The sequence below is a fragment of the Leguminivora glycinivorella genome, chromosome 1 (genome assembly GCF_023078275.1).
Source record: "Leguminivora glycinivorella isolate SPB_JAAS2020 chromosome 1, LegGlyc_1.1, whole genome shotgun sequence".
Classification (NCBI taxonomy): domain Eukaryota; kingdom Metazoa; phylum Arthropoda; class Insecta; order Lepidoptera; family Tortricidae; genus Leguminivora; species Leguminivora glycinivorella.
In genome coordinates this window covers 9,288,010-9,315,881 of record NC_062971.1, presented here as the reverse complement: position 1 = coordinate 9,315,881, position 27,872 = coordinate 9,288,010, and the positions used below count along the sequence as shown (strand labels likewise).

Sequence of the window (27,872 nt, the reverse complement as noted above, 5' to 3'; positions counted from 1 at the left end):
AGGAATCGCAGGAAAAATACATAATGTAAACCTCTTTTTATCGAAAAAATGGGGAGGATACGGAAGGTTATTTATCCACCATTTCAAGTAAATCTTAAAATGTCAAAGTATTAGCTAACTCGTACAGGATATAACAAATAGGATTGTGATCATTATTTACCCCAAATAACATTTTTAACAGCACAATCACGATTCTAAACGAGCTATCCCACTACGAAATTTGAAAACGTCTTCCGAAAAAACTGATTTTTCGGAAGTATAAAAAGACATATTTTAAAGTAGTACCAATTGACTTTCTAGCTTAAGATATGTACTTTTAGGAACATTATCATTTTTTTAATAATCATTTATAGTTTCTTTATAATTTTGAATGAAAAAGGTTCCATTTTGCAAAAAACGCTCGTCTTTAGGAGTAAGGCCTCTTAAATAACACGTTGATTAAATAACACATGGATTTAGCCAGTATCTGACGAGTTAGAATGAAAATTAAATACATTTTGACTACAAGGTTTGTTTACATTCTTCACAAATTCTATAATAGGCTAGTTTCCTATACTTAAAATAAAATATTTTATGCAGTGCACGAAATAAAGCACCACATAATTAGAAGAAAAATATGGACAGGAATTATGTTTGAACATAATTTCTATTTAATAAGTCAAAGAGAAGGATATAAAGTAAATGAATTGACCGTGACGTCACTCCTCAGTATTTCATAGTAATTCCATATTAGCAAGTCGTTTTGACAGTTCTTAAAAAGAAGCTGATTTGACCAGTAGGAAACTAGCCTATTGACGGCGACTTGTAAGTGCGTTTTCACATTATCCCATCCAATATCAGATAAAGAACCGATATCCTGTATATTATATAGAACCGAGGACTTGAGGAGCCGAACGCACACTCAACTTGCAGGTCCGACGCTCTGCCTACCGCCATATGTTGGTAAAAACAAATGTATAACGGTGCGAGTAGCCTACCGTTTGTAATATTTTTCAATCAAAGAGAAGTCAAACTTTCTTGATAATAAAAACAACCTTTGCGGACTAAAATACTACTATTTATTTACTGATTTTTTATAAGCATTTTCTAAGAAATGTTCCACTTGTATTATTTGTACACCCAGTCTAACATACTGAGATGATACACTCAGAAATAATGTTTTTTGTGATACATTAACACTTACCGAAGGATGTATGGAGATATGCAAGTGTGGTGGGTACATCTGCAGGTAGTGGTGCATGTGGTGGTGCACATGAGGACCTTGCCTGCAATCATTAATGAACACTACTGGACAAATGCTTTTGACGTCTAGTGGTATATGTAAACACAATGGGTGGGTCCACATTATTTTGAACAGCTGACCGAGGGCCGCCATCTTGCTGTACAAATTTGCTCGAGTGAGGCAAATGTACGCGCATGAGCACGGACGTTTTCCTCGCGAGGCGTGCGGCCAGTGTGGACCCAGCTATTCTTTGTGATAAGGCTTAGACAGCATATTGCATACAATATAAAGGTAATTACATTAAAACTATAAGAAAAAAATACAAAAACTTACATCAAGATGGGTCTTGATGATTCGAAATCAACATTAGGGCCGTTTGTGTCTAGGCGTTCGAAGTAATCAGGAAACTGAAATGAAAGAGTTAATTTTCATTCAACCACGAAGAAGTATTTCATTCAAACCAAGTATAAACCAATATCTTTGATAAGAATTATGAAAAATCTCTATTGATAGAATGAGTTTATTATTCAATTTAGGCTTGCATTACATGATATTGGTACCTACATATTTATATTTAAGATTCAATTAGAGAAAGAGGAAATAATGATTGAATCAGAGACAAGTAAAGTAGTTAACCATCTCACAGTGGTAGTGGTGGGCGGCGGCGGGACGTGCGCCAGCCGGCCGCCCCCTACATCTCCTGCGGGAACAGGGGGGGGGACTCACCCCGAGCACAGTGGTGGGCGGCGGCGGGAAGTGCGCCAGCCGGCCGCCCGCTACATCTCCTGTGGGAACAGGGGAGGGACTCACCCCGAGCACAGTGGTGGGCGGCGGCGGGAAGTGCGCCAGCCGGCCGCCCGCTACATCTCCTGTGGGAACAGGGGAGGGACTCACCCCGAGCACAGTGGTGGGCGGCGGCGGGAAGTGCGCCAGCCGGCCGCCCGCTACATCTCCTGTGGGAACAGGGGAGGGACTCACCCCGAGCACAGTGGTGGGCGGCGGCGGGAAGTGCGCCAGCCGGCCGCCCCCTACATCTCCTGCGGGAACAGGGGGGGGGACTCACCCCGAGCACAGTGGTGGGCGGCGGCGGGAAGTGCGCCAGCCGGCCGCCCGCTACATCTCCTGCGGGGTCAGGGGGGGGACTCACCCCGAGCACAGTGGTGGGCGGCGGCGGGAAGTGCGCCAGCCGGCCGCCCGCTACATCTCCTGCGGTGTCAGGGGGGACTCACCCCGAGCACAGTGGTGGGCGGCGGCGGGAAGTGCGCCAGCCGGCCGCCCGCTACATCTCCTGTGGGAACAGGGGAGGGACTCACCCCGAGCACAGTGGTGGGCGGCGGCGGGAAGTGCGCCAGCCGGCCGCCCGCTACATCTCCTGCGGGGACAGGGGGGGGGACTCACCCCGAGCACAGTGGTGGGCGGCGGCGGGAAGTGCGCCAGCCGGCCGCCCGCTACATCTCCTGCGGTGTCAGGGGGGGGACTCACCCCGAGCAGTGGTGGGCGGCGGCGGGAAGTGCGCCAGCCGGCCGCCCGCTACATCTCCTGCGGTGTCAGGGGGGGGACTCACCCCGAGCACAGTGGTGGGCGGCGGCGGGAAGTGCGCCAGCCGGCCGCCCGCTACATCTCCTGCGGGGACAGGGGGGACTCACCCCGAGCACAGTGGTGGGCGGCGGCGGGAAGTGCGCCAGCCGGCCGCCCGCTACATCTCCTGCGGGGACAGGGGGGGGACTCACCCCGAGCACAGTGGTGGGCGGCGGCGGGAAGTGCGCCAGCCGGCCGCCCGCTACATCTCCTGTGGGAACAGGGGAGGGACTCACCCCGAGCACAGTGGTGGGCGGCGGCGGGAAGTGCGCCAGCCGGCCGCCCGCTACATCTCCTGTGGGAACAGGGGGGACTCACCCCGAGCACAGTGGTGGGCGGCGGCGGGAAGTGCGCCAGCCGGCCGCCCGCTACATCTCCTGTGGGAACAGGGGAGGGACTCACCCCGAGCACAGTGGTGGGCGGCGGCGGGAAGTGCGCCAGCCGGCCGCCCGCTACATCTCCTGCGGGGACAGGGGGGGGACTCACCCCGAGCACAGTGGTGGGCGGCGGCGGGAAGTGCGCCAGCCCGCCGCCCGCGGACTCGCGCGCCATGCTCCGTCGCTGCATTTCCTAGGGGTACCCACAAGTAATAAGAATTTGATCAATGGTAATTACTACGGTTTTCATTCCTTCTGCATAATGTTATTTAGTCCACTGGATAATATTAAAGTATTATTAATTAACTGACTTGTGTTACATTTAAATTTACGGGGATTAGTTAAGGAAAAATAATTTACCAGCATATGCCGTTGGCTATGCCACAGCTGCTCGTGCACGCGGTACGGTGGAGCCGGTACGTCGCGAAGAGCTGTAAAACAATATAGATTCTCGTTAACTCTTTATGAAGGAGAAAGAGAAGAAGGAGTTTTAATAGAAACACTGGAGCATAAAATCCGAACATTTTGTGTGAACTGCACACCTTTAATACATCTGTGTATATACCAAAACAAAGTTTGTAAGATTCTGACAATTAGTAGTTCGTATCCGTTTGACGCCTCCATAAGATTTACGAATGACGGGCAGTGTCTGATAGGTCAGAGCCTCAGAGGTCAGCAAACCTATGAGAAAAAGAGCCAACAGCAGCAAATGTTGATTTCAAGGTCAAAGAATTCTCAAGAGAAACGCAATTGTACTTCCAACGAGTCGTGTGCAGTACATGAGCCGTGGTTACCGACTGCAAGTATAGGCCGGTTTTAGTGTCAAGCTGACCATTCCCCGGGCCGAGCGGTCTGTCAGTGTCGACGGGCAGCGTGAGAGTAAAACCAGCTATAGTATTAGGTACTCACGGTGCAGGTGCGGCGCGTGGTGCGCGCGCGGGGCGCGCACGAGCGGCGCGTGCGCGTGCGGCGCGTGCGGCGCGCAACAACAGCCGCGGCACGCCACCACGCAGCCGCCCACGCGTACCCTGCAACACACAGCGGTTAAGACAATACCTACCACTTGACCCCCAATAATAATCAATTAATCATATCATCCATACTAATATTATAAATGGGAAAGTGTGTGTGTCTGTTTGTTTGTCCGTCTTTCACGGCAAAACGGAGCGACGAATTGACGTGATTTTTTAAGTGGAGATAGTTGAAGGGATGGAGAGTGACATAGGCTACTTTTTGTCTCTTTCAAACGCAAGCAAAGCCGCGGGCAAAAGCTAGTAATTTAGTAAATACGAACCATGACATTACATGGTATTTTATTTACAATGGATGGTCATTAGGGTGGAGCGAAAAAACACTTTTCTGGAATTAGCAAATCTAATAGTTATCAATCAATGCCCCTTAGTCTATGAAGCCTTTGTGCAAATTTTCAGCTTTTTAAATCAACATCTTCAGCCTCCGCATTAGGTTTGAAATTTTGAAAAACTCATACAAACCTGAAAATTCAACTTTCAGATAAAAAAATTTTTTCGACAGTATTATGTTCAGTATACATTATTGATACATATTATTACAAGAAATTACTAAAAGTTGCGAAAATAGCGTCAAAAATCGCCCAAGTTTGCCTAGTTTCAGTACATTGGCCAAAATATTCTTTATTCTTTATTTCATTGTAGTCATGTGCATGATACAGTAGGTGTTACAAGTATATATAGGTAAAATAGCCGCTAAAATACTGAAAATTGGCGATTTTTAACGCTATTTTCGCAACTTTTGGTAGTTTCTTGTAATAATATGTATCAATAATGTATACTGAACATAATGTTGCCGAAAAAAAATTTTTATCTGGAAGTTGAATTTTCAGGTTTGTATGAGATTTTCAAAATTTCAAACCTAATGCGGAGGCTGAAGATGTTGATTTAAAAAGCTGAAATTTTGCACATAGGTTTCATAGACTAAGGGGCATTGAATGATAACTATTACGTTTGCTAATTCCAGAAAAGTGTTTTTTCGCTCCACCCTAATGGTCATATCAACAGGTCGGGGCCTCGGGGCGCGACTGAGGGAAGCAAGTAGCTGACACCGAACTGTGACGTCACGAGTCAGGTCGGTCACCTAGAGCCAGGCTAACTAACCTAGTGCGCATGAAGTGCTGCGCGGGCGGCGCCTGTAGCAGCAGGTCGGGGCGCGGCTGCGGGAAGCAAGTAGCTGACACCGAACTGTGACGTCACGAGTCAGGTCGGTCACCTAGAGCCAGGCTAACTAACCTAGTGCGCATGAAGTGCTGCGCGGGCGGCGCCTGTAGCAGCAGGTCGGGGCGCGGCTGCGGAAGCAAGTAGCTGACACCGAACTGTGACGTCACGAGTCAGGTCGGTCACCTAGAGCCAGGCTAACTAACCTAGTGCGCATGAAGTGCTGCGCGGGCGGCGCCTGTAGCAGCAGGTCGGGGCGCGGCTGCGGGAAGCAGGCGGCCGGCGCCGGCGCCGGGCTCGGAGCGCGCGGCGACGTCAGGTCGATCACCTCGCGCTGCAAACAAAACGCTCTCAACGCCACTGGAGTACACACTGTCAGATACTTACATCTGAGCAGTCAAGGATTAAAAAAATGGGTATATAGCGCATGTTTAGAATGTTTGAGGAAGTAGGCTATTCCGATAGCTTTATCTATTTATAGGTACCTAGGTATGAGTTCCTCAAAACCGAAAACAGTCATTCTTGAGTCTGATTGAAGGGAATTGCTTAATAATCATAGACCAGATCTGGCAAATGTGATCTGGACGGATCTTGTTTTTGAAAAAAAAATCGAATTCTGAAATATACCTGAAGGATATTCATATTTAATTTTGTCAATAGCATAGCGTATTAATTATTGAAAGTGCAGTAATCGTAGAATACACATGCCGTGTTATCAGTTCACGCACAGAGCGGCCCATTACCGACGCGCAGCGCGGCCGTGACTAATGTCGACCACACTCCGACAATCACGTCACTAGTGATAAGGAACTTTCAATCATCTACTTATACTAAGCGTTTATTTAATTTTATTTAGGGCCAGTTGCATCAACCACATTTGACCGACACATCATCGTCACGCAGCAGACGTCTATGGAACTTCCCATAGAATAAAATTTAACGAACGCTTTAACGGAGACAGACGGTTTGGTGCAACCGGCCCTTAAAGAATACAAAATATGAACTTCACAATTATGGACGAATAACATGTATTTAGTGCTTACGCTTTAGCGAAAATATAGGTAGGAGGTACTTATTTAATACCCTGGTACGGTCAGCCAAGAAAGTGGTTTACCGCTTTTCGACTCTATTTGAAACACATAAGGTCGAAAAGTGGTAAACCACTTTTTTGGCTGACTGTACATTACTGCACGAACTTCTTGTGTAAATGAAACATTGCAAGGAGACTATGTAGATATAGTAAAACTACAAGTCCATTTCATAGAATGCCTAAAGCAGCGGTTCTCAAACTTATTTTCTCATGGAACCCTTTTGGAAAGCAAAATATCTGATGGAACCCTTAAATTAAATAAATAAATAAAAAATAGTTTATAGCAAGGTTTTATATAAGAGAGTTGAAATTGCATATCAGTCAGCTAAAATTCACACGGAGCCCCCAGAGAGGTTTTGCGGAGCCCTAGGGCTCCGCGGAGCACACTTTGAGAATGGCTGGCCTAGAGTAACCATTTCTCATCTATTGTCCCGGATTTGTAAGAACCTCTTTTTGACACATGACAGCGTCCACAAAATGGAAACTCGTGCAACCTCATGAAATTTTACATAAAATCCTGCAATGATATTTTAAAAAATAATTTTTAAGAAAAAAAAATACTTTTAAATGTTGGATTATGTTATCAATTCGTCTGTATATTTTTTAATGTTTGTTATTCGATATCTCCGTCATTTCTGAACCAATTTTGAAATTTGGATGATTCTGAAGTACTTACAGATGAGAATGATTATCAGAACGGAACTCTAACCAGGGGCGGCTCACTCTTCATCAGCAGTTCCACTGCACCAAATGTCACTGTTCTGGACGTAAGTGCATGCTGTTCTTATAAAAATACCAAAGTCACTATAAGTGTGCCGTTCAGATTTGAGGAGTTCCGTTCTGACCATCATCATCAGTTCCACTGCACCAAATGCCACTATTCTGGACGTAAGTGCATGCTGTTCTTATAAAAATACCAAAGTCACTATAAGTGTGCCGTTCAGATTTGAGGAGTTCCATTCTGACCATCATCAGGAGTTCCACTACACCAAATGTCACTGTTCCGTACGTAAATGCATGCTGTTCCTTTAAAACACAAAAATCACCATATGTATGCCTTTCAGATTTGAGGAGTTCCCTCGATTTCTCCAAGATCCCACCACCAGAACTGGGTTCTGAGAAAAATGGGACCAATCTGTATGCATATACATTCAATCAAAAAAAATTTTTCAAAATCGGTCCAGTAACGACGGAAATATCGAGGAAAAAACATTAAAAAAAATTAAAAATTAAAAAATTGGTTGTCTGTAAAGTCGGTTTACGGACGGTAGTTTAACGTTATAACGTCAAACATTAGGCAGCGTTCCCACTTATGCGTCGCGTGTCTCGGGGCGCGCAAAGGGCGTCCGCGCCACGCCACCTGAGTGTAATTCAAAAAGCGTCTCCTCAGTACATTTTGTATAGGAAGGACGTAAGGCGCGCCGCCAAGCGGCGCGGCGCGCGCCCCGCCGCCGCCACGCCACCTGGGGCGCGTCTTACGTCTTTCCTATACAAAATGTACTGAGGAGGCGTTTTTTGAATTACACTGAAGCGGCGTGGCGCGGACGCCCGATGCGCGCCCCGAGACACGCGACGCTCTGGTGTGGCCGGTCACTTACAGTAGTATAGAGGGGCGGTCAGAGTATAGCAAAAGGGGCCCGATTCTGGGACTTTTTTCACGTTTTTTTTGTTCTTATTTGAAAGAATGCATTAAAATAAGCATCTTTTATAAATTAAAGTTTTTTTAAAAACCTACTAATTTAGGAGTTAGAGTGGTGCAAAGTTGCAAAATTTTCCCGTAGCATTACTAAGGCGCCAGAGACAGAAAGCGATATCGACGGAGCACCGCTTACGCGGGGCTCCTATTCTGTGCAGTTTGGCCTTCGGCCGTTTGAAGATACCTAACGAACCTGTCATTTTGTATCCTAGACCGTTTGCGAGACACGCGTTAATTTTATTAAAGTGCTAGTGCCATTTACTAATCTTAGAACCCTAATATCTCAGTAAATATTAATGGAAAAGAAAAAGTTTATATAACAAAACATCCTTATTTAAACGTGTTCTATATGTAGGTAAACCGACACGAGTTACGAATTTCCTTTTCGCACGTGTATCGAACGACGTTTTTCAGTACAGATGGCCCTCCGAAGTACGATACACGTGCGAAAAGGAAATTCGCAGGTCGTGTTTTAATTTATCGCCACTCGTTTCGAACTTAACACACGTGGAAATACTTTTTGACCTAACTACACAATCTAGTTTAATAATTCTAAATCTATGATGAGTTCAGACGGGATATGTTCTGTCAAAAAGTCGTATAAATTAAAATAATTAATTTTGTAACGAGAACAACACCGAACGACCACGGGCGCGCCATCTGTCGCAGCTGCGGTGCTTTACTCAGGCCACACGCTACAACCATACCGAGCGCATCGATCAGCCGCTTAGTTCCTACGCGCGCCAATAGATGACGCTTCCGCTCTCTTGGGAAACGGGACAATGACGTCATCTTTTTCGTGCATGCTGCCCGTAGTAACGAGTTATTAGACGTTATCACGTCAAAAATACAGACGAATTGAGAACCCCTTCCCTTGAGATTTGGAAGGCGGTTAATAAAGTACTCGAAAACAATATTTCGCTTACTTTAAACATAATCTAACACACGTTACATTTTTGCGGATCTTCGTTCGTGAGTATTTTACGATATTAATTTATCACACAGCATTTACTTATAATGTCATTTATCGTTCATTTTTAGGGTTCCGTAGTCAACTAGGAACCCTTATAGTTTCGCCATGTCTGTCTGTCTGTCCGTCCGTCCGTCCTTCCGCGGATAATCTCAGTAACCGTTAGCACTAGAAAGCTGAAATTTGGTACCAATATGTATATCAATCACGCCAACAAAGTGCAAAAATAAAAAATGGAAAAAATGTTTTATTAGGGTACCCCCCCTACATGTAAAGTGGGGGCAGATTTTTTTTTTCATTCCAACCCCAACGTGTGATATATTGTTGGATAGGTATTTAAAAATGAATAAGGGTTTACTAAGGTCGTTTTTTGATAATATTAATATTTTCGGAAATAATCGCTAAAGGAAAAAAAAGTGCGTCCCCCCCCCCTCTAACTTTTGAACCATATGTTTAAAAAACATGAAAAAAATCACAAAAGTAGAACTTTATAAAGACTTTCTAGGAAAATTGTTTTGAACTTGATAGCTTCAGTAGTTTTTGAGAAAAATACGGAAAACTACGGAACCCTACACTGAGCGTGGCCCGACACGCTCCCTGGCCGGTTTTTATTATTTTTAAACTAGTGCTGTAGCAGAGTCTATCATTTCGATTCAAATGACATTTCCGTCAGTTGATAGAAATCGAATATTTTATTATAATATACGATACTTTAAAGAAGTAAAAAATACAATAAAATTAAATAAGATGAAAACAGGTTTATTACTAACACTAACTTTGCTAACTTCGATTTTTGAGGCTATAAGTAAGCGTACATCTCGCGTCTCGCGAGCGTAGCGTTGGGCCACCTGTATGGAAAAAGACGCGACGTCGACGCGGCGTCAGGCTCTCCCATACAGTTGGCCCGACGCTACGCTCGTGAGACGCTAGATGTGGGAGGGCCCTAAGCTAAGAAGTTTAGCCTCATTACGAACATAGACAAAAAATTACCCGTTGGCGGAATCATCGACGAGTCAGTCATATCATGATATCAATGAAAACATATTGAAGTTGTACGGCGAAGGTTTATCGTCCCATAGAAAATTTGAAATTCGCGGCTTATTTCAGTGACAATATTTTAGCAATCAGTGCTTTGTTAATTTTAGTTTTAATATAACCGTTTCTAGTATACAATTTCAATTATATTTTCAATTATATCCCATCATACAATCGATTCAAACAATTCGTGAATAATCACTAGATTTTGCAAACGATTCGTCTTAGCCACATCTCTACAAATTTCAATAGAAATGTGTCAAAAAGAGGTTCTTACAAATCCGGGACAATAGTATATTTTATTATATGTATGTTTATATGTATAAAGATATCTGGACTTACAAAACTGGGGTCTTCTTCCAACACTTGAACATCATCATCTGAACTTGAGTCTGACACCCAGTCCAACTGCAAATCTGGAGCTAACAATGTTTCATTCCCAGTTGATGTGGAACTTTCTTCCTACAAAAAATATGGGTGTATTAGAGTTTTGCAATACACAAATTTACGACTGTGTTGGTAACCAAACATGTGTTCCAACATATAAAGCTGGGATAATATGTAATAATAAATAGTATGTACCTTATTATCAACATTTATAGGTTTACTCTCTAAATCTGGTGCACCTCTTCCAGAGCTGGGGCCCGGCTGCGGCGAGGGCTCGTGGCGGTCGCCCGCGGCGTCCACGTCGCGCCGCCGCTGCACGTCACCCTCCGCTTTCACGCTCACTTGCTCCCTGCTGCTTTGAGAACTTGACTGTCCTGGCTCACTTTTGACTTGAGTTTGTTGAGATTCCACTTTAGTAACTGGAGCCTGTACTGGAATTGGTTCATTATTGGCTGTGGCTGAAACACCTGCTTCTTGTTTGACAGCTACCTGGGCAACCGGCTCCTCCTTGACTCGCGATGTGGATGGATTCAAGTTGCCAGCATTATTATGAACACAAGGCCTGATTCTGTGATGGTGATGGTGGTGGTGTTGTATGTTTTGTGCTTCTATGTGGGAAGGATTGTTGTGACAAAAGTCTCGATGGTGCCCCGAGTGAGTGTGCATGCAATTGCCATGGACATGGTTCATAGAACAGGAGCAATGAGGTCCATGAGCATTGGCACAAGTTCGATTTTCTTGTTTGACATGGTTGTTGTGCACATAGTGTGTGGGCTGTGTTGGTGTGATGTAATGCCCATTCCCAAGTCTTCCCGCACACACATGCCCCGGCTGGCTATGTCTTGTCATTTCTGCATCCCCAGCTGCTTGTGTGGCAACGTCAGTTGGTTCCCTCTTTATCTGAGGAGAGGCCAGATCTAATGCACCATTTCCACTACCAGAAGCAACATGGGCACTGTGGGCGGGGTATTCTGAGTCTGAAGCTTGTTGCTGCTCCACACTGTTATCACTCTGTCGTTTCCTTGGGGCTGAAGAATTGTCTTCTTCTTCTGAGCTTACTTCAATCAAGTTTGGATTGACCTCATTTTCTTTAGATTGTCTCCTCCTGGGAGAAATATTCAGCTTACGGCTTGGTCTCTCCAAACTACTAGAGGTAGCATCTAAAAGATTAGAGGCTGCAGACTCATGTGTGTCAAAAATATTTTCAACAGCAGGTTGTAAAGTTTGATATGTCATATGAGGAATAGGATCCCGTGGAGGAGGATCAGCAACAGGAACCGTATAGTTTATTGGGTGATTTGAGAAATTTCTGTCATCACTGACCACAATGACATTGTTAGAGTTGTATGGGCCAACTACATAGTCTCGAGTGGGCCGCACACTATGACCATAATGAGAGTAGGTGGGAAAATAAAACCCTCTTTGTTGGTTCAGAGGCACAGGCTTGGGCTGGTACCTCATGTTGAGATCTGGTATCCTTCCATGGCCAATAGACGTCATGGGGTGAGCACCATCAGCCCCAGTAACCCCGAGCATATAATCTAGTGAGCTGGAGCTATCTGGCAGAGGCTGGTACTCATCAGGAATGGGTGTACGCGCTGAGGCGGGATGCGGCAATGGCGTGACGTTTACTTGAAACGCTTGAGCAGGTGATGTTGAATTAACGTAATTTGATGATATGACACGTTTGGGGGCATGATCGCTTCTGCCAGATGACATGGGCTCTGAAGGCGCCGGCAACACTTCCACGTCGTCGTCGCTTTCGGCGAACAACGCTTCGCATTCCATTTCTTCTACAAATATACAAAAGCATGAATAGAGAGTTAGAACGAAACGACTAATAAATAACAATATGCTATGTATGTTTACTATTTATTTACCATGCCTCGATGGGTTGTCAGACGCTGAAGAAGTAAACGCCGTGTCCAAAATAGCGGCCAGCGATGACGGGCCGGGCATGTCCCACACGGGACTCGATTGCTCACCTTCGTAACCCTTTTCAGTCATTTTTGATCGGTTGTAATTATATCGTCATAATAAGTTGTACACTGACGACTTATTACAGCAGACGAGTGTCAACAGACATTTTAGAAAAAGTATTTTTGCACTGTTTTTGATATTTTACACATTGATTATATGTGAATTACGCATGATTTTCTTAATTTTACTATATTTATTTTCATTATTCTGGTCAAATACGATACTAATTTCAGACACAGAAAAGACTAAAATTTTGCAATTGCCATAATACAAAAAATGTTTTGGTCCAACCAATCTCGGCCACCCTAAACGCATTGTTCAAAAACTATTAAAAAGCATAAACTTTTGATACATGTATTGGTTTCAAATTGGGATCTAGAACATCATAATTTTATTCGTCGAATCAACTTAGCATTCTATAACGAGAGAGATAACGATAGGATTTTTATTTTATCTGATTCTGCACACAGACTACTAAGAAGATACTAAGATTACGCATTTACAGTACGGAAACTATTTTCAATAACATGTTTTGGAACCAACCTTAAAATACATAAGCTGTCAATGTCACTGTCACGTAGCAGTTTAATGTTCATCTTCATCAGAGGAGTTGTGTTCTTGGCTCAGGTAAATTTTAAACCAGAACGAAATTGACAAATAACTTTTAAGAATATTTAGTACACGTGTATACTTTTCAAAGGTCACGTTACTAATAGATCGAATATATTCACCCACGTTAAATGTGCTTTAACTACTATTATTTTAGTGTGTACTAAATAATATTACTTCAAGGTATCTTCAACTAATGTATTTACCTCGATTTCTAAATTCAGTCATTAAAATAAGTACGGGAAGAAGAATGACGTCACAATTGCCACTGTTCATTGAAGGCGAAGTTATCAAAGGTTTTGGAAGAGGATCTAAAGACTTAGGATGTCCAACAGGTAAGTGTCATTTTTTTTATCTTGAATTAATTTTAACTGATGTGCAATATTATTACCACATTATTATTCTCATTATTTAGTTTGAATCTTAGGCTACCACATTATTATAAATATCCTACCCTTTAATATTTACCTAAGAAAGCTTTTTCTTGTCAAAATGAATAATATCCATTCCCTATTTTGTGATACTACTTATTCATAATAATGTTTCGTTAACGGTGCATTCCATGAGCTGTCCTGCATAAACGCATTTTATTTCGTATTAATACATGTAGCTACCTGACCAGGCTAATAGTCACCCATATTTCTTTTTCCTGTTCACATATACTAATTAATTGCAATGAATATAATAAAATTGTATTACATGCAAATTTTTCAATGAAGTAAGCAAAGCAAAAACATTCAAGAAAAAAAAAATCATAATAACTTTTTGATCTTTATCCTCCTCAGTCCTTGTGTAGAAATGTTTGTACCTATTTCAAAAACAACTATTTCATATTCTCAGAGACACTTACATTAGTCAGTAGAAATATTGAAATTATTATTTTTAATTTGCCATATTTTTCTACTGACAAAGAGGGTGAGCCAGAGTATTATTGTAAATAAATAATCAGGGTTCGAGGATATATATCAACAGATATATATCAAGATATATATCCGATATATATCCAGCTGAGTTCGACGATATATATCAATGGATATAAATATCCGATATATGTATATCATTTTTAGGGTTCCGTACCAATAAGGTACAACAGGAACCCTTATGGTGCGACTCTGTCCGTCTGTCTGTCCGTCTGTCACATTCCTAAATATCTCGAGAACTACTAATGCTATCAACTTGAAATTTGGAATAGTTGTGAACATTGTAAACCTCTACAAATAGAAAGTATAATTTTTTTAAATATATTAATTTTAATTGTAGAAAATGGCCAAAATGAAAGGGGGGCAAACTGTAAATTTCAAGTTACTAGGTCAAGTGGGGTATCGTTGGAAAGAGCTCAAATTGAACGTAAATAAACTATTTTTTATAATTTTTTTGTTGTGGAAAAAAAAAGAATTTTGAAGGAAAATGTAAAAAAAAATACCGTTCCCCCCCCTTATCTCCGAAGTGTACCAACGAAAAATTATGAAAATTTTAGTAAATATTGGTTTTATGCTATTGTTTAGACAACAGATTTCGTCAGCGCATCGCGCTGATCCGCGCAAATCAATCTAGGGCATAAGCCAGCACAAACATAGTGTAGTAGTTGCACTTTACACGGATGGAATACAAATAAGATGTACATATGTGTGCTATAGGTAATATTGTGTATATAAGGAAATATAATTTGTAAATAAATCAGATACCAATTGTCCGTTGGTGTTTCACTACCTCCATACCTAAAACCTCTGCTTGCTCAGGGCGACACTCTGAGAGTAGAGACTCCCATCCATCACCTTTTTACAGGTACCCTTGCTGTGGCATAAGACTCCTTTAGCCTTAATCGGTCGTCTGAGCCTGGGCGATCGGCAGCAAGTATCCATCCAACCACCTTGATCCCCCCCCGTAGGGAATCCGTCTGTTACCGATAGGTCTCCCGGTACAGACATCCTTGTCATAGAATAAGTTAGGGCTAGGGAAGTAGGGACTTAGGCCAATAGGATCCCTTGCTATCGCCTCCCACCTTATTTTATGCAGTCTGTGCAGGCACATGCAACGCCTAAGTACCATTTGATTCCATATCATTTCAGTCCATTTAGTAATCCAGGTACTCGGCCTTAGCGTGTGGCTGTACAGCTATATATTACAGGAAAAATATAATCGTGTTTGTATTTTGAATACTTTTTTTTTAATTCACAAAAAACTTTTCAGATTTTTACTTTCAATTTACCCACCCTTGCGGATGTATATCGTACTTAAAATTAATACGAGATGTTACGTAAACCATCTTCTGTCCAATAAAGTAAAAACTGTTTAAATCGGTTAACATTATAAAGAATTATCCCTGAAAAACCAGGTCGCGCAAATTAGTTAGCAAATTGACCGGGAGATGGCGCTATACACTATAATACTCATTAGTGCCTATACTTTTGTCTTCTAGTCAAGTCATTAGAGTTATATGAAAATATGAGATTATTTTTACTAGGTAGTTTAAAAGAAAGTTTGTACGGAACCCTCGGTGGGCGAGTCCGACTCGCACTTGGCCGGTTTTTTATAATTATTGCAATACAAAAATGGTTAAAAAAATATGACATCGTTAAAAATATAAGTTTTTATTACTGTTTTTCTACTGAATGTTATGTTTTTTATTAGTATGTAGATTTTTCCTTATCTAAAGTAGTATTCATAAATAATGCAACAAAACAATAATATGCCTTCCATACAAAATGGATATATATCAAAGTTGATATATATATATCATAAATATTCGATATTTTGATATTTATTATAAATATCGGATATTTTCGAACCCTGTAAATAATCCTACTTTTCATTTTCAGCAAATTTTTCCTTAGATGTAGTAAAATCTTTACCAAACGGAACTCAACCTGGTGTTTACTATGGGTGGGCTCAGATTGACTCTGGCTCTGTCCATAAAATGGTTGCCAATATCGGATGGTGTCCTTTTTATAACAATAAAGAGATGTCAATTGTAAGTATTTGAAATATCTAATTTTATAAACACACCACACAAACAAACACACAAACATGACTATCAATTTTGATGAACTGAGGACTACTTTGCTGTATAATCTAAGATAGTTATGTTGACTTAAATAGCTTAAGTAGTTGACAAGATAACAGAAGGCCTACTGTCCCCATAAAAAAAACGTAGTACATTATCTATCTTCCTGTCACTCCTGTCCTAAGGTCCAGGTAAAATACTTATAATTTACTTTTGGTAACTATGTCATTCCACAAAATGTATGATCACACTTATGAACTCATCCTTTGATAAATGTTTGCTTCTAACTTTTGCTGATTAGACCAAAGAGTAAGTACTTAAGTGTATAAGAGATTACACAATAATTCATATCAATGACATTTATGATATAAAGTTATTTGGAACACAAGATTTAGTCTTGATACTCTTGATTGTTATCTTAATTAGAACTGTTCCAAGATAATAAATTATTTGTTACTGTTACGGCCATACCTATTGTGTTTTGATAACAAATATTTACTATTATTGTATGTACCTATTTATAAAGATAGAGGATGCACGCACATAGGGTTGCGTACCTGCATACCTATTGCTAATAGTTAGGTAATTTAACTCCCAACCGTAAAACGCAGTCGCCGTAGCCGAAAATGGCTAGGAGGAGATGATGATAAAGAAATGTAAAGTGATAACATTTTAATTTTGGATCACCCACCAACCTCTGATATAAGTTCGTCTAATAAAAGTAGTATTCAATTTATCTTTATTTCAGGAAACACATGTTATGCACAAATTTGACACCGACTTTTATGGATCAAACCTCAAAATATGTATTGTTGGTTACTTGAGAGGAGAAAAGAACTTCAAATCTTTGGAAGACTTGATAGAAGCCATTCAACAAGATATTAAAAATGCCGACGAAGAGCTAGATCATGAAGACGCCAGAAATTTAAAAACTAATTCGTTTTGGAACAGAGTACAGTGAGAATTCCGAATTTTACATCACAAACCCTGATCCAGGCTTAAATAGGAAAGTGAAGCAAAAGATTGTGAGGAAACCGGACTAATCCCAATAGGACCCTTTATCCTCTGGGTTGGAAGGTTAAATGGCAGTCGCTCTCGTAAAAACTAGTGTCCACGCCAAATCTTGGGTTTTACGGCAATGCTGCCAAATCGGACCCCAAGCTCCCATGTTGATTGCACAGCACGAAATGTGATAATTATAATAAAATTGAACCATACTTGGACATTTTCGGATAGCTTTGTAGACTCGTCCGGCCTGGAAAAGGTTAATAGCATTATTTAATGAATCATGTTTTATGGATAATGATTATGGCTATTATGAATTTATTATTTTGACTACAATACAGTGTAACATATACTCGAGTGATAAGGTAGAAGGTACATTCAATCATGTTAAGTAATTTCGGCAGATGGGGTAAATGTCCTGCTTTAAACGCGACCAGGGGTTTTCAAAGTGTGGGGCGCAGCAGCATAATAAGAGGGGTACGGGGCCGTGGGCCAACTTTCAGGTTCAGTAATGTGTGATGTGTCCGCTTGTCACAGGGGTGGGAGGCGTGGACATTTCCTTTTAGGCAACAGGGAGACGTGTCTAAAAAAAAAAAAAGTTTGGGAACCCCTGATCTAATAATCTGAATACATAATTTACTTTCAAATGTCTTGCATAGAGGACTAACGTCATGTCACCTCTACTTATGCCTATAAAACTAAGTGCCAGCCCTGGCATATTCCTGTGAAGTACCTACTCTCCAGACCTCATTTACATTGATACCACGTGAAATATCCAAATATTTTTTAGACGCCTCCATGCCATTAATTATTTAGGTATATTAGTGAAATGCTAAGCCCACGCCTTTTAAACTCTTCACGTTTATAATGAACGCTTTTATCTCGCACGTATGAAGTAATTTGTTTACACTGTATTGTTCAATTACGAGTAGATAAGTACTAAGTAGTTAATATAAATTGTTGATTTATGATTATAGACATTATAGTTTATTTTAATGGTTAAGTTTTAAGTATATGGCATTGCCGACGTACATATGTAGATATTACCTCTATATCCTATATCGAGGGTTTACTGGTGAAACCCGATAAATCGAGATAATTTGTCCTTGAAATAACAAAATACATATAACCACGCCTGTATCCCATAGCGGGGTAGGCAGAGCACATGAACTACTAAGTTTCAGTGCCACTCTTGGCAAAAAGGGGTTGAAAGAAATCCAAATAGTGAAATAACAACATTGTGGAAATTGCACATAGTTCGAATTTCAAAAACCAGTTTGCTCAACTTATCGGGTTTCACCAGTAACCCTCGATATCAGTTCAGTTTTTAAGCCTAGATCTCACACCGTACCTGAACAAACGCAATGGGCGACTGGAATATAACCAAGCAGAGGTCGATTGTGGGATGTATGAGGGTTTGTAAGCAATGGGCTCATAACCTATCACTGCTTATCACGACCCCTTATTAACTGCTAAGGGTGACACTAGGCTTGTGTAGTACATGTACAAATAGTACAAAAGACACGATTCCCTTCACTGTACTAGACCGAACTACTCCCAAATGATTCTGCTCTCTAGTACATTTAGTACACTCACACACGCGCAACAGGATGTGAGCGAAGAGCCGAGGAGTGACAATGACAGGAAAGCGATCCGTGTGATCCGACCGCAACCGAACTAGAACCGACGGACGGACCGAGAGCGCGCGAAAACGTCCGATCAGCTCTCGGCTACGCCATATGCACAATTTGTCTCTCGCTCTCTCGGTGTACTACTGTACTAATAGTCCTAAAAGAACGAACTAGTACACTTCGAAGATCGTACTAGTTGAGAGCGTTTTTTTCAGTGAACGAGCAGGCACAACTCTAAGTGATACTGACGTAAGCTAGCTATAATGTGCTCCGCCTACCTTTTTTTGGGAATACAGGCATGATTTGTAATTATAAATTTATAATGTATGAAATCCAGCCGGTTTGAAAATCAATTCGGTTTGCAAAGCCGTTACTTACGTAAAAGAACTCTACCGTGTTAGGGTGCCTTTCCACCAGAGATGCGCTACGTGGATGTGTTTGATATCCACCAATCATATTCATTGTTCCATAGCGCTAGAACGGATTTGACTAAGCTGATTGGTGGATATCAGACGCATCCACACATCTCTGGTGGAAAGGCACCCTTAGTTCCAAAAGCCCCCACGCAACGCTGTTGGGCTGGTATTCCACCTGTCTGATTTCTGATCATACGTATTAGTACCTATTTACGTCACATTTTGCTCAATGAGAGTGCAATTAGATGAAACGCAATTCACATTTAATCAAGGACTGGGTCAGGTGGAAATGGTGGAATAGGTTACTACCCTCACGTAGATGGAGGAACCTACGCCTTTTACCTTCCTCAGTCCTGGAAAGATTTTACACCGGTCAAATCTTACATGAAAATCGGCTAAAAAAACAAAGTGTGATGTAAAGCTGGATTTTTGGTATGTTATTTGGAGTCCTTGGGGGGATGTAAGACTATATTTTGCAAGCAAAAAAAAAGTGTGCTAACTTCGTAATTTAAAAAAAAAAGTAAAAAAATCGGACTTTTTTTGGTTTTTATTTTTTTATTAAAAAACTAAGCGTTTTTGGTCAAAAGTTGCTGTGTAATGTTAAAAGCGCATTAAATTTCAAACAGTTTGACATCTTTTTTATCAATGTCCGTCAAATAGTTTTCGAGATATGAAGCGTCAAAAAAGGTTAATTTTTGACGCATTTATAAAAAGTAGCGTTTTGCCAATATTTTTAGACAAATATCTGCAAAATACTTCATGATATGATATATATTGCAATATAACATTGTATAAAATTTATTTTGCTTTAGTTTTAGTGCAAATAAAGGTCAGTAAGTCGAATAGTTACTTTGGTAAACAAAAAAAATCTATAAATAGAGAAGCCAAGAGTCTGGTAGATTGGTTAAGGTAAAATAGTTTACGCTAAAAGTTTCAGGTTGAAAGTGCTATCTATTCGATCTTACTTTCCTTGATATCCGTTTATCTGAAAAAAGTCAAATCGATGCAAAAGCTAACTTTGCATCGATTTGACTATTACTAATGAAGAAATAAAATACAGTAAAATTTTGAAGTTTAGTAAATTAGAAAAATAAAACAGAATTAGTTACATTTTACTTTTTCCTTTTTGAGGGTCCTGGTTCTGCATCTTGATGGCACAACTCCTGTAGTGATAGAAAATGCACTTGAGTTGTATTTGACCACCAATTGCTGTGGAATAAACTACGGGAACGGAAAGCGCCCACGCCAATTATTAAGATACTGGAGAAGTGGTATTCCCAGCAGAAGAACGTAGTAAGATGGAAGTCAACTCTGTCCACAGCCAGCGGGCTAAACTGTGGCGTGAGACAAGGAGGCAGTATGTCTCCGGCTCTCTTCAGCGTATACATGGATGGGCTGTCGCAGGCTTTGACCAGTACCGAGGTTGGCTGCTCCATCAATGGGCAAATGATAAATCACATCGCATATGCAGACGATATGGTCCTACTAGCACCATCTGTGGGAGCTATGCGTAAGTTACTTGCAGAATACGAGAGATACACCAGCCAGCATAACATGAGATACAATCCGGACAAGTCTGAATTTATGCTCATGGAGGCAGCACATATGCCCACACATGTACCACCTCTTTTGCTTGATGGAGTTCAATTGCGGAGAGTACACGAAGTCAAATATCTTGGCCACATCTTGTTGTCCAGTTTAAAAGACCAGGAGGACATAGAAAGGCAGAGGCGAGCCACCGCAGTAAGGGCAAACATGTTGGCTAGAAGATTCGCCAAATGTAGCGTAAAAAGACAGCTGTTCCTCAGTTTTTGTACAAGCGTGTAAACTGTCGAGTTATGGTCCGACTACACTTACGCGGCGGTGAGAGACCTGCGCGTGCAATACAACACATACTATGTACTGATATTTCGTTAAACGAAGAATACTATGATTCGACAACGACAACGCTCGTGAGATTGCATCGATGTTATTGACCCTCAGTGATATGACTGATATGCTTTAAAAACCAGTCCATACAAGAACAATTTCGGAACAATCTGATTCAATTAATGAGGGTTTTCTACTCGTAAATATTTTTTTCCGCCAAGCGGCGATCCTGAGGTCTTTCTGACCGTAAACTTAACTTACTTAATAAATGTTGATTTGATATACGCAAATATGTGTCTGAGTAATACTTGAACAGCCCCCAAATAATAATAATTCGTTCTCCGCTACGCCTCCTGTAAGTTTACATAAAACTATCCCATTTGGCCATTACCATCCACCGATTATTTCTGATCCAGTTAGACTTATGATATAATCCTATTTTTTTTAAATAACTGGCACTCTTTTGGTCTTAAATGAAAGCTAGTAAAATTTCCTACATTTTTATTTTACAATTTATGTAATAGCCTGAGTTGTTTTGCTGATATCTGTCTCAAAATATTAGCAAAACGAATATTTTCATAGAAAGGGGAAAAATGCTCTTTTTTTGACGCTTCATATCTCAAAAAATATTTGACGGACATTGATAAAAAAGATGTCCAACTGTTTGAAATTTAATGTGCTTTCAACATTACATAGCAACTTTTGACCAAAAATGCATAGTTTTTTAATAAAACGGCAAAAACCAAAAAAAGTCTGATTTTTTTACTTTTTTTTTTAAATTACGAAGTTAGCACACCATTTTTTTGCTTGCAAAATATAGTCCTATATTCCCCCAAGGACCCCAAATAACATATCAAAAATGCAGCTTTACATCACACTTTGTTTTTTTATTTCTCTTTTTGACCAGTGTATTTGTTTTGTTTTTGAATTTGTTACTGTTACCTACTCAATAAAAATTCCAAATAAATTTTGGAATATGTATACAAAAAATTGTACACGAGGACATAAATTAAATGGGCCATTTTTTTCAAAGTTGTCCACCCCACTTTTTTTGTAACATGGGTATTTTTTACGCGATTAATACTCAGAATCGCGAGCTCTTTCGATCCTGATAGGAGAAAAAAAATGTCCCAAGATTATTATTATTTCGAACTTTCCATTCCGTTACCGCCATACAAAATGTATGAAAAAATGGTAACGGAATGGGAAAAGAACCCTGGGACACTTTTTCTCCTATTAGAATTGAAAGAGCTCACGATTCTGAGTGGAAAACCACATAAAAAATTCTAAATCCAAAAAAAGTGGGGTGGACAACTTTGAAAAAAATGGCCCAAATATAAGAAGATACAACCCATACATTAAAATGCGACTGCCTAAAGACGTGTGAAAAGTAGATGGCGCCACCAAAAAAAAATGCCTTGTTGCCATCGATTACTAGTACCTAGATTGGCGTCACTTTCGAGCCTTAAATTAAATCTATGTCGAAAGTGACACTTAACACCAAACTACTAGTATAATGGAATGATATAATCTTAATTACGAGGACTGAGAATGTTTTCCTGGCCAATATAGGCGTTGTAAGAACACGAACGTGCTTAGTTTTTAGGGTTCCGTACCAAAAAGGTACAACAGGAACCCTTATGGTGCGACTCTGTCCGTCTGTCACATTCCTAAATATCTCGAGAACTACTAATGCTATCAACTTGAAATTTGGAATAGTTGTGAACATTGTGAACCTCTACAAATAGAAGGTATAATTTTTTTAAATTTATGAATTTTAATTGTAGAAAATGGCCAAAATGAAAGGGGGGCAAACTGTAAATTTCAAGTTACTAGGTCAAGTGGGGTATCGTTAGAAAGAGCTTAAATTGAACGTAAATAAACTATTTTTTATAATTTTTTTGTTGTGGAAAAAAAAAGAATTTTGAAGGAAAATGTAAAAAAAATACCGTTCCCCCCCCCTTATCTCCGAAGTTTACCAACGAAAAATTATGAAAATTTTAGGAAACATTGGTTTTATGCTAAATATTACAGGAAAAATATAATCGTGTTTGTATCTTGAAAACTTTTTTTTTAATTCACAAAAAACTTTTCACATTTTTACTTTTAATTTACCCACCTTTGCGGATGTATATAGTACTTCAAATTAATACGAGATGTTATGTAAATCATCTTCTTTCCAATAAAGTAAAAATTGTTTAAATCGGTTAACATTATAAAGAATAGTCCCTAAAAAACCAACATACTATGGTCGCGCAAATTAGTTAGCGAATTCACCGAGAGATGGCGCTGTACACAATAATGCTCATTAGTACCTATGCTTTTGTCTTCTAGTCAAGTCGTTAGAGTTATGTGAAAACATGAGATTATTTTAACTGGGGAGTTTGAAAGTTTGTACGGAACCCTCGGTGGGCGAGTCCAACTCGCACTTGACCGGTTTTTTTATATAGCTTATAAATAGGTAATATTCATGAATTTAATTAGGAAGTATAAAAAAATATGTACAGAAATTTATAATTCCCTAAATGTGATAGTTTTATACAATATCGTTACAAAAATACACTATTATAAAAACAATTGTTTTATTTTTTCATTATGATATTATATTGTAACTCCCTTTATAGTAGAGGTTTTTAACCGAAAAATAAAACCGCCTTCAAAAATAAGCGCGTTACAAAACACGCAGAAACTAAAAAGCCAAAAATAATAAACCTTTCAATTCAGATTTCTTATCGTATTGCAATAAGCTAAACATCCAAATTATAAACAAATCAATTATTTTTGTAGTCGGTACCAGACCTATTCGTCGCCTTGCTATTGCCTGTTTGCCCCACCCAACCATACACAGGCTGGTACCGACTCCAAAAATAATTGATTTGTTTATAATTTGGATGTTTAGCTTATTGCAATACGATAAGAAATCTGAATTGAAAGGTTTATTATTTTTGGCTTTTTAGTTTCTGCGTGTTTTGTAACGCGCTTATTTTTGAAGGCGGTTTTATTTTTTGTTAAAAAGTTTATTTATTTGTTGATTTTTAGTGGTTCCTAGTGATATTATATGTATCAGTCCGAATACATGTACAGTAGTGAAAGAATTATCCTTTAACTCCTAACCATTGAGGAGTTGACCTTCCATCATCAGCTCAGCCACATAAAATTATTACCATCAGACGTAAATACTGGTGTACCTTTGAAAAATAGACTAAAAACATTACATGTGCCTATAACATTTGAAGAGTTCCCTCGATTTCTCCAGGATCCCATCATCAGACCCTGACTTGGTGCCAATGGGACCATCTCGGGGTTATACCGGTTCGATCAAAAAAAAAATTTTGAAAATCGGTCCACGATTCTCGGAGATATCGAGTAACATACATACAAAAAAAAAAAAAATAAATAAATAAAAAAAAAAACATTCAGTCGAATTGAGAACCTCCTCCTTTTTTGAAGTCTGTTAAAAATCAACTTAAATATATGAAATCTGAAATCTCAAGGGGGTTCTCAATTCGTCTGTCTGTATGTTTTTTTTAACGTTTGTTAGGTATTCGATATATCCGTCGTTACTGGACCGATTTTTATTTTTATTGAATGTATATACATACAGATTGGTCCCTGCATTTTTATCAGAACCCAGTTCTGATGATGGGAACTCCTCAAATCTTAAAGGCATACATAGAGTGATTATTATGTTTCTATAAGAACAGCAGCCATTTACGTTCGGAACAGTGACATTTGATGCAGTGGAACTGCTGGTAATGATCAGATCGGAACTCCTCAAATCTGAACGGCACACTTATAGTGACTTTGGTATTTTTATCAGAAAACCAAGTAGTTACTCGTACATGAACAATAGTGACATTTGATGAAGTGGAACTTTTGATGGTGATCAGAACGGAACTCCTCAGCGACGTATAGCTCATGTTTGGAGATTAGTTCTTTTTAACGGCCTTCCAAATCTCAAGGGAAGGGGTTCTCAATTCGTCTATTTTTTTAATTTTTTTTTTTATGTTTGTTCCTCGATATCTCCGTCGTTACTGGACCGATTTTGAAAAATTGTTTTTTGATTGAATGTATATGCATACAGATTGGTCCCATTTTTCTCAGAACCCAGTTCTGATGATGGGATCCTGGAGAAATCGAGGGAACTCCTCAAATCTGAAAGGCATACATATGGTGATTTTTGTGTTTTTAAAGGAACAGCATGCATTTACGTACGGAACAGTGACATTTGGTGCAGTGGAACTCCTGACGATGGTCAGAATGGAACTCCTCAAATCTGAACGGCACACTTATAGACACTTTGGTATTTTTATAAGAACAGCATGCACTTACGTCCAGAACAGTGACATTTGGTGCAGTGGAACTGCTGATGATGGTCAGAACGGAACTGCTCAAATCTGAACGGCACACTTATAGTGACTTTGGTATTTTTATAAGAACAGCATGCACTTACGTCCAGAATAGTGACATTTGGTGCAGTGGAACTGCTGATGAAGAGTAAGCCGCCCCTGGTTAGAGTTCCGTTCTGATAATCATTCTCATCTGTAAGTACTTCAGAATCATCCAAATTTCAAAATTGGTTCAGAAATGACGGAGATATCGAATAACAAACATTAAAAAATATACAGACGAATTGATAACATAATCCAACATTTGAAAGTATTTATCACCAGAACCCCAAGGGAAGGTGGTTTTTTTTTCTTAAAAATTATTGTTAAGCATATAGAGTTTTCAAGACAAATTTTGTCAAGCTCGATTTCTTATAATTGGATATCGGATTCATGAGGAATTGAGGCAACTCCTCAAACCTGAACGATATACTCGTACCTACGTATTGTATACTCATTTGTATTTCCATCAACTTATCAAATATTTACATTAAGAGGATACGATACCGAAGCACGAATTCAAATTTGAGATTTTTAGGTCTTTATCGCCGTCGCGCTGACGGGGGCGGCACCCACAGAGAGGCCCTGTGTGCGTGCGCGTGGCGCACGCACACACCCGCGTCCACCGCCGGCACAAGTACAGTGGAAACTGGATAAGTGGAACCTGGGTAAGTGGAAAACCTCTTTAAGTGGACCTAAGTTCTCGGTCCCACTCCCTTAGCAACGAATTACCTCTATAAGTGAAATTTTGGGACCTCTATAAGCGGAATCCATTTTTTGGGAAATTTCTTATTTTTACCTCTGCAACTGGAAGCAGTCATCTCCGAAACCTCTATGAGTGGAAAAGCTTGGCGTTATAAAATTTGTATTTTGAATAAGCCGCCACAAGGAGGGTAGTTTGTTTCGTTAACATTATGATTTGTTTTAACTATAAAAGTATTTTGTATGAGATTACACTTCGTTCAGTTTGGTTTTAGCTGCGGTGCGGTGCCGTGCTGTTAGATTAAGCAATGCCTAAACACACAATCAACTGTTTATCTCTTCAGGATAAAAAAAAAAAAAAAAGATTAGACAGTACAATCGGTATATTGATTTATTTAACCATACTGGTTTCTCTTGCATAAATAAATATTAGGAGTGATTTTGTTTAAATATAAGTTACTTCTTAAAATTATTAACAAAGGAAAGATATTGTTTTTGTATAACAGTATTGTGGATTATTTACAGTATTGCTTTTTGAAGTCAGGATCACATACCTATTTTTTGTTAATTTATATCTACATGCATATTAAACAAAAGATACATATTTATTTGACCATATACGTGACCTCTATAAGCGACATTACTAGCATCGACAACCTCTATTAGCGAGAGCCTCTATAAGTGAGAAAACGCTTTATTTGAACCTGGCGCTCTCTATATTTGTCTAGTTTCGGACTTCTGATGCATAATGTTTTGGACTCCGTGAAGATATTAGGGTCCCCCCACATCTAGCGTCTCGCGAACGTCGTCGCCTCTCCAACGCCCGCGCGGCGTCGACGCCGCGCTCCCGCAGCGCCGACGCGACGATGCGGCGCCTCTCGAACGTCGACGTCGCAGTGGCGTCCGCGCGGCGTCGACGCCGCGCCCGCGTAGCGCCGCCGTGATGCCAGCGGCTACCAACGTCCAGCTAGGCCTTACAATACCGGGATCCCAGTATCTCGGGATTTTTGGGGTAGATTTCGAAACCGATATTTAATTTTGTAATCGGAATCCCGGTATTTTTAGTAACTAACAAATTATGGCAAATAAACGTAAACTACTAATCAAAAACCTTAAATTTGTGCATCATGACGGTCGCTAGACGCGTAAATATTGCTTTTTGCTCTCGTTTCTTCGACACATTCTCTGTTTAGTGTTTTTACAATATTTCTATGAAATGACAGTTTTTCCGATAAAGAGAAAGCAATATGTCAAACGTAGTTGATACAACACAGGCCACAGACCCTCTGTAAACAAGTTGATGCACCTACATTATAGAAATAACTTTTCAAAAAATTGGTTAAGGCATACGAACAAACGTATAAGCTACTTTTGATTTACTGCCACTGACGTCGAGGAGGCGCGGCGCTAACGCGGCGTCGACGCCGCGCGGACGTCACTGCGACGTCGACGTTCGAGAGGCGCCGCAACGTCGCGTCGGCGCTGCGGAAGCGCGGCGTCAACGCCGCGCGGGCGTTGGAGAGGCGACGACGTTCGCGAGACGCTAGATGTGGGGGGACCCTGTGTACTGATTTGACTAAAATGCAAATTTGTAATGTTTTAAGGAATGGTAGAAACAATTCCTTATCTTATACATAATGTGATTATCTTAAAAGATGATTTCTTTTAAGAGTCACATTGTTAGCGAAATAAAGTTATTCGGTATGTAAAAAGCTAAAACCTTT

At 40.2% G+C, this 27,872-nt stretch overlaps 2 protein-coding genes across 5 annotated transcripts in view; one reads left to right on the top strand and one right to left on the bottom strand.

Moving 5' to 3' along the window:
- Nucleotides 1-12,789, bottom strand: part of LOC125225544 (E3 ubiquitin-protein ligase arkadia-A-like) — a 31,944-nt gene extending 19,155 nt beyond the window's left edge. Inside the window, exons 1-9 of the mRNA XM_048129306.1 lie at nt 12,425-12,789; nt 10,740-12,337; nt 10,500-10,619; nt 5,573-5,700; nt 4,087-4,205; nt 3,538-3,608; nt 3,287-3,370; nt 1,556-1,629; nt 1,184-1,265 (exon numbers count right to left, since the gene is read on the bottom strand). Of these exons, the coding sequence (XP_047985263.1) occupies nt 1,184-1,265; nt 1,556-1,629; nt 3,287-3,370; nt 3,538-3,608; nt 4,087-4,205; nt 5,573-5,700; nt 10,500-10,619; nt 10,740-12,337; nt 12,425-12,551 (2,403 nt within the window). The 5' untranslated portion in view covers nt 12,552-12,789. The remainder of the gene's footprint in view (nt 1-1,183; nt 1,266-1,555; nt 1,630-3,286; nt 3,371-3,537; nt 3,609-4,086; nt 4,206-5,572; nt 5,701-10,499; nt 10,620-10,739; nt 12,338-12,424) is intronic.
- Nucleotides 12,790-13,070: 281 nt separating this feature from the next.
- Nucleotides 13,071-18,322, top strand: LOC125225562 (putative riboflavin kinase). 4 transcript variants are annotated; one of them, XM_048129342.1, is made up of 4 exons: nt 13,071-13,151; nt 13,358-13,468; nt 15,953-16,104; nt 16,886-18,322. In XM_048129342.1, the coding sequence occupies exons 2-4, from the start codon at nt 13,384-13,386 to the stop codon at nt 17,096-17,098; spliced, it is 450 nt and encodes a 149-aa protein (XP_047985299.1). In that variant the 5' UTR covers nt 13,071-13,151; nt 13,358-13,383; the 3' UTR covers nt 17,099-18,322. The 4 variants fall into 4 exon arrangements, with proteins under 4 accessions (XP_047985299.1, XP_047985295.1, XP_047985278.1 ...); XM_048129338.1 differs by having other exon boundaries at nt 13,097-13,131; XM_048129330.1 differs by having other exon boundaries at nt 13,147-13,151; nt 13,317-13,468.
- The last annotated feature ends 9,550 nt before the right edge of the window (nt 18,323-27,872 follow it).

What these genes read in the sequence shown, in the direction of transcription:
- LOC125225562 (XM_048129321.1), top strand. Translation starts at nt 13,330, where the DNA reads ATGTATTTACCTCGATTTCTAAATTCAGTCATTAAAATAAGTACGGGA. An exon ending in AGACTTAGGATGTCCAACAG is followed by an intron (nt 13,469 to 15,952) that starts GTAAGTGTCATT and finishes TTTCATTTTCAG; the next exon opens with CAAATTTTTCCTTAGATGTA. An exon ending in ACAATAAAGAGATGTCAATT is followed by an intron (nt 16,105 to 16,885) that starts GTAAGTATTTGA and finishes TCTTTATTTCAG; the next exon opens with GAAACACATGTTATGCACAA.